This window comes from Lasioglossum baleicum, chromosome 6, assembly GCF_051020765.1.
Source record: "Lasioglossum baleicum chromosome 6, iyLasBale1, whole genome shotgun sequence".
Classification (NCBI taxonomy): domain Eukaryota; kingdom Metazoa; phylum Arthropoda; class Insecta; order Hymenoptera; family Halictidae; genus Lasioglossum; species Lasioglossum baleicum.
The window spans coordinates 6,992,988-7,005,281 of NC_134934.1; the positions used below are offsets into that span (position 1 = coordinate 6,992,988).

The following is a 12,294-nucleotide window of genomic DNA, read 5'->3' on the forward strand; positions in this document are numbered from 1 at the left end:
GAGAGGAGAAGCACGGAACGAGGATTAGCTAGAGACGTCACCGGCAAATACATTCGAATTCGCTTCTAAGAAATTCAGGCATTTGGACAATGAGTGGCCAGCGTTCGAAAACTGATGAAAACAGGCTGGATCTTGCAGGTTTCGATTCACAATAGCGAAAAATTCATTGTTTCGGAGTTTTGCGCATCGAGAGGAGAAGCACGGAACGAGGATTAGCTAGAGACGTCACCGGCAAATACATTCGAATTCGCTTCTAAGAAATGCAGCCAATCCCGTGGACGAAGTCGGAGCCTCTCGCGAGATAAACAAAAAAAAACTGTTGGTACACGACGACGGTTTTGCGGGGCAACTAAATATTGCGACAATTGACTGTCGATTGTCGACCGCTTGTTTGTCATTCGGTGAGCAACGGTTCGAAAATGCGCGAAGGAATCCGCAGAATGACACGAAATCGCCCGGCGAACGTTCAACGCCGGCCGGCATCCGTTCCAAATTTAAATTCGCCGCAGACCCGTTCATGGTGGACGTGATTAACGTACCTTGCAGAACGCTCTTTCGCTGGCACTGCCTGTTTCGCTCCTCCCGAATGGATATTCTATACGGTATTCCCTAGCGACACACGCCCCGAATCGAGCTACTCTCAAACTTGTTCTGGGAATGCACAATGTACAAATGCGAATGTGTACAACGCACCACGAAAACACTTCAAGGAAGATCGAAGAAGACGCACATTCGCAATCGTTCGGGGCTCGAGTCCAACTGCCGGAACCCCCTTCCAGACGACCCACGCGGCACGTCGCGCGATTGGCCGACGCCCGCCGAACGCCAATCGGCACGCGACGCAACTGCGTTCGCCAATCGTGCGCACTCACGACCCTTCGAGATACTTCTTCCCACTGGCGGCAAATTTGGACATGTGCGCGGACACCAGCAACTATTATTCGTCTTTTAAACCATTTTTTACAATCGTTTATTAAAAATTCCTTTCGGATATTATTACGTATACATCGTACAAACTGTACATGCACACTAGAAATATATAAAATTCAATGGTTAAGAAATATATATCTGAAGAAAATATTGTGGTAGCACAATCTGCATTTTATTTGCAGTTATTTGAATGTACGTATATTTCAAGAAAGATTTCACGGTTTTTAATAAATAAAGTGCCACGTGAGGAAGATAAATGATTATGTAAAAGTTTGTTGACAAATGAAACTTTTAATAAACAGTCTACAGTCTAATCATTAGAAGCATCTAAACATTTATAAACGCAAGAATCTGAACAGTAATACAAAATATTATTATGAATTAATTCTTTTTAGTTTTTAGTACTTCTTTCTAATTTTTTCAATTAAACGGGACCTTTTCTAAAAGAGTATAATTGAAAATATCTAAGATTGAATATGGAGAAATACTAGATAAGTGAATTTCAAAGCAATTATCACATACAAAAATTCTCTAGCATTCTTTGACTTGAAGAAACATTTCAAAAAGGGTACAAAACAGTTTAGAGAAATAGAAGTAATATAAAACCATACTAGTAAAGAAATTAAATAACAATGTTACTATTGAAACCGCTTCAATGATACGTCACATGCATATGCAACGTATATTTACTAAATAGCCATAACATTCCTTAAAATAAATGGTGAGAGTTATGACACAATTAACAAAATCTTCCATGACAGTGACACATAATTAGACAGGGGACCTTTATGCAAAATAAAAATTTTCCAGCTGAATTGCAATGAACTGGAGCGAAGTGGAAGTTTATTTTTTCTCTTAATATGTTCAATAGGTTGAAAATACAATAATATAAAAGTATTTGTAAATTCGTCTAATGTTTTTAATGTTTTAAATTTCACCTACTTATTTTTGTCATAAATGCACAAAATTCAATGCGTACACATAATATACTATCATAGTAAAAGCACTAAAAAATTAGACTTATTACCGATAGTAGTAAATTATTTTAATCAGGCTATAACAGAAGAAATTGTAATTGACTTTTCTAACACTGTAATGTCAACAATTGAAAATTTAGAATGGGAAATAAAAATAATGCTACAATAATCATGACTGAGAAATTGTATTAAACGCATACAAATTGTATAGATTTGCACATCGATACGCAACTCAGCCATGTGGTTAATACTTGGATCATTTCTCGCAAGTTGAATATCAAGCCTTTAATACCGACAGCATGGCTTGTAAAGGATAAGACAACGCTACGCAAAAAATTCAAAGAAATTATAATAATAAGTAATACAAAGTCACCACGATGACTACCAGCATGAATAATTGATTTAGCTGGAGAACAAAATGTATACATCATGCTTATAGTACAAATTCATTGTACACCAAAGAGTACAATACCAATAAAATGGTAGTAACACATAATAAAATAACTAAATAGATGTTCCTAGGTCACATTTCAGTAAATCTTGTAACGTGTAGAAAACTTTTATCTTGCATCAGAAAACTGAGAAATGCATACTAAAAGTTTCTTATAGGATAACTATAGAAGATTCAGATATCCCCAGAGAAATCTGCAGTCTCTATAATGCAAAGTTTTTAATTAACTCTGTAGAACATGAATTGCATGGAAAAGTAAGCCACAGTTTGACAACGGACAAGAAAAACTCTGAACAGATACGTAATGAAAGATCTCCAAGTAAAGGCATAGAGATTCATAAAACTACATAACAAAAGGTAATGAAAAGAGAAATCTGATAATACAGTAGGTCAAGACATATCCATAAAGTGGCCGAGGTTACTGATATTTATACACAAGTGTAAGCTTCAGCTGTTAGAATTTTAATACTATTGTCTCAAGACACTTTATACGGAAGATAAAAAAAATTATTTGGTTATGTAAAAACAGATTTTGTACACTTATTCTTGAATTATACTTTTTGCGAAGTTGATGTAATATTGCTTTGAATTATTAGAAAAAAATTGTATTTTTCTAAGATTTTATGATTTTGTATCTCACTGTGGTTAACACATACAAAAGTATACATATTTATACATACATTTTTCTAATCAAATTGAGACTGCTTGGTATAATTACATTGCAAATGAATGACTTACTAATTGGACTTTATAAGTGTGCACATATACAGTTCCGAGCAACTATGTAACCCATGCGTTAATACAAATAGAAATGAGTAATATGTAAAATACAACGAACTTGAAGATCAAGATTTGCACATAGTGCAGTATACTCAAGATACTTTCAATTACGATCATCCATTTTTATGTGTATACAAGAACGTAACCGGAAATAATGACTCATAGGTTGATAATTAATGCAATTCGTAGTCGAATAAGCATTTAATCGAATTTTATAACCTTCATCTCTTTGAAATAAATTCTCATCCTCCGCCATATTGAAAATATTTTATGAAATATAAGAAGTCACAATATCGAGAGTACGATAGTTAACTGTTAATTTCATTAATTATTACTACTATATTAATTAGGTAATAGTATAAATTATCGTAATTTTTATGTAATAGTTATTGCATAGTTCATTTTTATTGTCCTATTTCTTAAAAACATTTTACGGACGTCACATGGTCTAAATTCTCCCCTCGATTCATTAGTGCTTATAGTAAATACAAAATAAAATGAATCACTTTTATCACTATAATCGCTAATAATAGCTGATTGCACGATCATAATGTAATGTTAGCAAAGCATAAATAGTGTAAAAGACAAATACCATTAATCTGTGAAATTTCTCGGGGTGAAATTGGTTAATCTTAGCTAAAACAATACTACTCGACGATAGTAATGTTAGAGGGGGCTGGATACGCGACGATTGCTGGAAACATTATAAATACAAAATATAAAAAATATATTATCTCTCTTGCCTGAAGTTTCTACACTTCTAATACTTCATAGGTCTGGTATTAATGACTTCGTAACGATTTTTAGATGATCGTAATTAAGACAGTGTCCACATATGTACATACTTTTGAGCGGCAGTGTACACGGACAAATTACTTATCTTTTCAAAGCTAACGAACTAACATTACGATGCACATATTCGGCACTTTACTTTCCTAAGCGGCCTACGTTCCAGTTCAAACACGCCGAAAGACCGTGATCCGATCTGAATGAGTCATTCTTACAAGGTAAGTATGTACATACTTGCAGCATATTCTCTTAGGCGAACCGTGGAGCCTAGCGGAGTGGAATAGGGGAGAGCAATCCCAATAAATCGGCTGCAGAAGTTCGATGCAAAATAGGTATGTGAAGGGACAAGAAAGAGTGCGGTCTAGGAAGAAGGCTGGCAGATTTGCGAGGCGGATGACAATCAGTGCAGGAAGTGCAGTGACTGGCACGAGGTGGTGAAAGCCGAAGTGCAGCGGAAAGTGGGCCGGGTTCCAGAACGATATAAAGAATGCATAAGAATTCGGACGTCCCACGTTTGACATTCATATTTATGAAGATAGCAAGTACAGGACGACTGTTTTTATATCGACGTGAATGCGTCCACTCGAACTTGACTTAAGAGACCTAACACGCTTGCTCAGCACCTGCCACGAAGATAGGGTACAGCAACAATCGCCTTCCCAAGGAGTCGCTATTTTTTTCGCAGACTGTTCTGACCACGCGCTGCTGGAATTGATCATCCACAGCCCAAAAATACTTTCAATCTTCTGCGAGAACATATTTCAAGGTCGTCGTTGGATTTAATCCCGATTTCTACTTGTGCTTCCAAGTGAAATGTTTCGATGGACCACCCGGAGAGGGCATTTAAAGGATTCGTCATGTCGCGCCGCGTCGGTGTTGGATTCATCTGGAGTCGAGAAAACGAGACGAAATTCGCTGCTAATGGAGATCGTTTCAGGGGAATCATACTCGAGCGATGTGCTAACAACTTTCTTAATGACACGCGTTCACGATGATTTGTAGGTCTTTTTTTAAGCTCGCTTTGCTTAACACTTCGAGTGCTCACCCAGCAACAACTCATTGAATAGAATCCGTTCTTAGAGTAAGCTATTTACGATTTGTGTACACGTTCTTTCCCAAATGTCATTTCTCCTTGTGTTTGCTATGTTTACTATTATTCTCCTTTAATCTATACTAGTTCTATTAAGAAAAACAGGAAACGAATGTTTGTAATGTTGTTCTGGGTACGTTCTTGTTGAGAAAATTAAAGTTACATTGTTTACTAGTATATTATTAAAATTCTTCCAAAAGTTAACACGTTCCTAACTCTGCTATAATCATTTTTAGAATGTCCTCTCAGTGAAAATAATAATTTTTATTGAATTTATAAAAAAAGAATAAAAAGAAGGTTGAACAAATTTGTGGATTTTAGTTGCCACGCTGTGTGTACGCCGAGAATTGTTTGTTTCAAAACGTCTCCGGGGTCCAACGGTATTAATTTTACGTAGAATGTAATTTCGTCGCTGCACAGACGTTCTGCACGCATAAGTTTGGAGTAGAAGGATAAGAGGTTCGCGGTGGCTAAACGCGTCGAGACAGTCGGTACTACAGGAGGGTAGAAGCTATTTCCGGTACTCCACGTGTGTGGGGAACAGGAGAAGAATGTGAAAATTCGAAAAAGTCACGCCGTGCAAGCTGTTTCAGGAGAGCCTACAACTACATTGTCGACGAAGCTCGAAACGAATTTCGAAGAAACATCGACTCGGTAGACATTTTTCTGCGGACTTCTCAGAAGTAGAAAATTTGGAATCTCATCTACTCGACGTCATCCAAGAATCAAAATTAATCAACTATATAATGGAGTATGATCGTTCAACGTTGCTAATAAATAAAAATGAACAGGTACAACCTAAAACAGTAAACGGATTAAAAATATTTAAGAATATTAATGTATAAGTTTCAGCTGATTCAAGTCATTAAAAGAAAAAAGAGAATTTCTACTTGGCTTCTCTTGACTGATCCGCAGTCTACGAATAACTAAATTGCTGATCTTTATGCAAGACAAAAATTGGCTACATCAATTGCAAAAAAATTGGAACCTAGTAAAAATTTTTACTCCAATAACTTCACAAAGCTAAAAATATAATTAATTTCTTTCAATCTTTGTACACTTTGAAGTTGCACCATTTATAAAATCCACAGTCTACTAATAGCCTTCAGAGAATTTTAAATTTTAGTGGAAAGTATATTTTGTTGATATCCTGTAACTTGTTTATATGCACTCATTTAATGCACACATTCAAGCGCATAATAATTTATATCCGTCGAGGTCCAGAAAGTTACAATTAATCCTATCAAGGTTCTTATATTAATTTATTAGATCGTTATACTGAAAACGAGTCACCGCTATTGTTAAATCAAGGTGTAACCCGAGCCCTCTCACTATAATCAAACTTTCTAATCTAGTTTCTGCTATCATTTATACCAAAATAAGCTTGCATTTGTCTCGAATAAAAACTCCATTGCATATCTAATAACTATACTGCGGATCTTTATGCATTTACAGGAAAATTAAGTAGATGAAATTCGAAATTGTTGGCAAATTTAAAAAATTGAAGACGTCAATATATATTAAAATCATTAAGGGAAGAAATAACATTCGATTTAGTTTCTGTTTCTTACAATCGATGCAAACAATTTTTATTTTGCATAAAGATCCACAGTCTACTATTAACTGTCCAGTGTACAGTTACTAAGAGTCTAAAGCTGCAATTACGTTTATGTTTGACGATTTTTGCAATCGAAATAAAGATTCTCCTGCACAGTTTCGACTTGTCCACAACCACAATGCAGCACGGTGTAGTACCGTGCAACACTGGTCGAAAATATTCGACCGTATCGATTCTCTTTCCAACCGGTTCCTTCGAATCACCGGGATCCGACCTCTTGGCGTGAACAAGCACGGTAATACCACGGGACTTTATGGTGTTATCAGAAAATTAACTGGCTGCCTTGCCCGCGAAATTTCAGATACAAGATACGGTTTTAATTCGTGGATTTTTGTTTCGTCCTCTTTTCGATTTTCGATGTGAGCACAGGTTCCTCGGTATTTCACTTTATCGTGATGCCGAAATCGATAATTACACTCGGTAACGATTTTTCGATTCAACTTAAAAATAAATAAATTTAATTATACGTCCAATGTATATAAATCGAGGAACGAGATCTGTTAATATTCCTTGATATAAATTCATATAAAAAGACTAAGCACGTTAATGTCCGTATAATTTTCTATCTCACTGTATAAAAGGATTTAGCAAGTTATAGTTTCAAATCAGTCCTATGCTAATACTACATTACCAATTCAAGGCAGATTATAGTGGCTAAAGCATTCGCATTTCTACCTGAAATGTACAATCGAGAAGGAGAGCATTCTTCGGGATGAGGTAAATGAAAAAAGGAGGAAAAAATGGCCTCTAAAAAAACCGTCATTTTCGGCCTTCACATTTCTTATGTGTGTCGTAACTTTCTAGGAAAGCATTCACAAGTTTTACACTAGGTAGTGCAGGAAAGTTTAATTATTATCAGTAGACTCCGGATGTTTTTATGCAAAATAAAAAGTTTGTGCATCAATTGCAAGACACAGGAGCAGAAAATAAATTTATATTCATCGTTAATAATTTTAATGTGGTGGAAATAGTATTACATATTAACACTCCTAAAGTCTTTTAATATTTTCACTGTTTTCAATTGCACTTGCTCATTTTTGTTATAAATTGCATAAAATCCAAAATCTGATTATCAGGTTCATTAAATATACTCAATTTTCTCGAACAAATCTCTTTTATCTAAAATGGAACGGACTATTTTTCAACGATTTCGTATAAATAGAAAACAAAGGACGAGTTAGGTTATGTATGTAATCTCTCTAAAGTCGTCAGTTAGAGTACTATCTATTTGAATGAGTATATATTACTTTTTAAATATAATATACGTATAAACACCATTATTGCTTTGCAAGCTATTTATTTTGAATGAATAAATGAATTAATGTATTTAAAGCCTTCATTCTTTGTCGATATTCGACAGGTCTACATATACAAACTTTTGTGTCTGACTGTACAGTTATATCCAGCCGTTACACTTTAGAACAGGAATAAGGATCTTATTCAAAATGCGCGTCTATTAATCAACTGACTGTTTCATGTATAAATATCAGTTCTGCATTACATAGTAGCACGTTCTAGGACGGTTATGTTTGAATTGTATTAATTTGTCTTTCGATTCCGATCTGTCTGGGCAACACGAGGTGTATAAACGAATGTTCACTTTTATGTGTTACTAAGAAATTGATTGGATCACCGATAAACAAACGTATTAGTGTATAAACAAACGAAAAGTACATATTCCATCAGGCTAATGACACGAAAGACTTGCAGAAAAGTAAAACACCGGCATCTTTGGAGAAGAAGTGTCTAGTGCGCATGCGCACGGAAATAGTATTCCGTGAACGTAGCTTCAAGACTTTCCAATGTAGACACTAAGAGGTTAGGCGCGAAATTCAAACATATATCATCGAACCGTTATTAAAGAGGAAATATATAATAATTATATTGCGTTAATCAGACTGCTAATTATACAATTGAAAATTACATCTATTGTAAGTTTAAGGGAAGACCTGTTAGGAAATCTTATTATCCATACACTCTACTTTTTACTTCTATTTCGACTATTTTATACACATCTTTCTATTTTTTTGTAATAGACTGTAATCAAGTGGTAAAATTGTTGTAAAAATAGTATGCAAGTAAGAAAGATAATATGCATGTATAAACTTTCGAAAAATATCACTTTACGTAGTAATAATAAAATCAGAGTTGTGCTAATTTAAGTAGATTGTAATTGAATTACATTGTACTTTATATATTACAAATTATTTGCATTACATCGTAATTGTATTACATTATTCGAACCTTTCACTTCATTTTTATAAGTGTAATTGAAATACAATATAATGTAAATTTCTCAATGTGTACATTACTCGCTCAATGCGAAAAATATTGGGTTGGCAAATAAGTTCGGTCGGCTTCTTAGAGTGGAATAAATCACAAAAACAGAACGAACTTATTTGCCAACCCAATATTTTTCATTTTTATCCGTGTTCCTTCTACTTCGCATTCACAGACAACTCAATTTTATGTTTATGTTTATGACAATGTTTTCTTATACGACGATGACAAGATGTTTGAACAAAGAGTGTTCATTAAAATTCAATTAAAACTTGCTGACAATTGCCATCAGTGAATATGACCGCATAAGTGATGAGTGCCATATGAAGGATGTTCTTTTTTAGGTCTTTCCTATTGAATACTGTTACTTTTTTCTGTAGTAATTTCGTTCTGTGTCTTTCTACAATTTATATTTCTTTTCTGAAACGTAATAAACAATTTTATTTTTGATTACACAATATGAATTTATGAATAATACCATGTTCATCACTGATACTAATCTTTTTCTTTTTCCACCTCTTATTTTTCTTATATACATACATATAATTCATAATTATACTGTACTTTGTAATTTAATTGAATAAGAGGCCAGGATGACAAATTCATTGTAATTTAATTGAATAAGAGACTGAATTTCGAATCACGAAATAATTGAATACAATGTAATTGAATTACTTTGTAATTATAATTCGTAAAGTAATTCAATTGTATTTCAACACAACTCAGATAATAATAGACATAGAATTGAATATACCATATCGATACTACAGACGAATGTTCTGAGCCCTGTGAACGTCTTAAATTGCCTCTCCCGACAAGGCTTAAGGCAAATATCGTTAAAACTATCTATCTTACTACCTTTCATAGTGTTCTCTTTAAGCGTGGTTTCGTTGCTCTCATGAAATCAGGTCAGTGCCACACAGGGCAAAATCCCAGCTTGTTCAGACATCACTCTCTATCAGTTTCGCCTTCTCGATTGTACCAACTATTAGGAGAAACTCTAAACAATTGAATTTATCTAACGCTTAAGAAAGCGAAAGTCGAATGCCCATTGATAGTTAATATTTTTGCATCGGTGTATCAGAATTGCAACAGCCTCTTTTTTCAAAATGGATACCTATGTTTTTGACTGCACCGATTGAAGCTGTTGTTTGTGCTCTACATAAAAGTATCAACATTACTTACACCCTAAGCTTATTCGTTATCGTAGCTGAAAGTTTTCTGGATTATTCCAAAGCAATTGTGTGATCTCTCCTCTTCAACCTCTAGCTCAAAACCTCGAAAAATCGTGTACCGAGAGAAAACTCCAAAGAACAATCTTCCCCAGGAAGATCGCGCACCTGAAGATCCATCCGGGTATGGATTTGTAGAATCGCGGCTTAATTTTTGGTTCACACTTACTGTCAGCCTGCGGCGAGGGTGGAGAATCCTCATAGTCAACGGGGCCCGTTTTGTCGACGTTATCTTGCGCGTCATCGGCTCTATCCTCATCGTTTTTCATCGGCATCTCTTCGTCGTCGACGCTCTCCCGGATCTGTTCGTGAACCACGTCGTGAATTATCAGGAACTTGTCCTCGTGTATATATGGTGTTGCTGGTGTTACTATCTGGACCATTTGCGGTGCCGCAAAGTCGTCGGGGACTTTATCGTCGTCGTCGTCCTCGTCGTCTTCATCCTCATCCTGATTCTCGTGTACATTGTTCTCGGCGTCTGGCTGGTACTTTGGGTTGATCTCGGGCGCGTTGATGCCCATGTTATCGAGAACGTTCGAGTCCTTGTCGCGGTGGTCTTCGTCGGGATTCGAATCGTCGTCTTTGTAAAATTCATAGGAGAGGTTCTTCACGGGCATCGTTGGCACTTCGTCGATCGCGTCGACATCGGTCTCTGGCCCCAAATCCGAGTAATCATAGTCCGCGTCGCCGTTTTCGTGTTTCCCGTTGCTGGCTGCTAGAATACCGTCGTCTCCGTGATCCCGCGGCTCCTGCGACAGCATCGTCTGCTTCAGGTTATTCGAGTTGATCGCGTTGTGAGCGTCGTCGATGTCCAGGAACAGCGGTTTATCCTTCGAGTTCATTTTCTCCAGTATATCATGCACTCGCACACTGTAGAACTGATTGTACAAACGGGCCTTTCGCGATCTGGCTGCGATCTCGCTGGCTGTGGATAACAAGACCACAACCAAGGTGATGTTGTCCTTCGAACCTGCGTGCTTCGCCCACTGCAGCAGGATGTGATGGGCACGTTCCAGTCCGTCTGTAATTCAAAGAGACTCTTTTAGTCGAGATCAATTCACAAAACGCTGTAACGATATTCAAGCGGACTTTATTCAACCAGTGGAAAAAAATTGTTCAAGGTTGGTCGGGCCAGTTGGTCGTTTCAAGATAGCTTGAAAATCAGATAGAGGCTGGATTAACCAATAACCATAGAAATTTTCTCAATTTCATATTTTTTAGTGTATACCATACAGAAAACTGCATCATTGGTAACAATTGTCTCTTCATAATTGAAGGGGTGGATGGATAAAGGCGTGAAGTAACAAATTGTTTGTTTCCTGTAAAAGACTTTTTAGCGAGGTATGTTGTCCTTTTTTGATGAATGAAGACAATAACACAAATTAATTACAAACATATATATTGTTATGGTTAATCTCTAATACAAAACAAGATAATAATTGTCTTCATTCATCGAAAAGGACAACATATTTTGTTAAAAACTCTTTTACAGAAAACAAATTTGACACCTTTATCCATCCACCCCTTCAATTGAGTGGGTATCTGGAAAAAGGATCTATGTCAAGTTTTCTCAATTTTATACGAGCGCAATTAGAATCTTATTTCGCTTTAACATTTAAAAAAACAGTCTTTCAGTTTTCAGTCTTTTTTCCAATGGAATTTATTATTGCCATTCACGTTTGAGTTGAAAATAGCGCTCCTACAAAATCTTAAAAGCCTGACATCGGCCCTTCTTCCAAACACCCATTCACTTACTAAAAGTGTACGGTTACGTAAGCACAAGTGTCTTCATTTCAAAATAGACTTGAGAAGTGAATATCAATCGTAACTCAATTATTATTAGACGGCGGATCTTTATGCAAAATAAAATTTTTTCACGCGAATTACAGCGAATTGGAGTGAAATAGAAGTTTATTTCCTTTCTTAATATATTTTTCATATATTTCTTAATATATTTCAAAATAATATAACAGTATCCTTAAATTTTTCTAATATTTTTACTGTTTTTAATTACATCTACTAATCTTTGCCATAAATGCATCAAATCCGCTGTCTACTTATTATTGTCACATAAATAATTCCTGTAAATCGAAATGAACTCAACGAACATCAACGAAAGAACAAATCATCGTTTATTAGAAAATGTA

At 35.6% G+C, this 12,294-nt stretch overlaps 1 protein-coding gene across 1 annotated transcript in view; it reads right to left on the minus strand.

Annotated features, from left to right (window-relative positions):
* Window positions 1-12,294, minus strand: part of LOC143209246 (uncharacterized) — a 123,867-nt gene that overhangs the window by 25,842 nt on the left and 85,731 nt on the right. Inside the window, exon 8 of the mRNA XM_076424640.1 lies at window positions 10,317-11,168. Coding sequence (XP_076280755.1) covers window positions 10,317-11,168 — 852 coding nt within the window. The remainder of the gene's footprint in view (window positions 1-10,316; window positions 11,169-12,294) is intronic.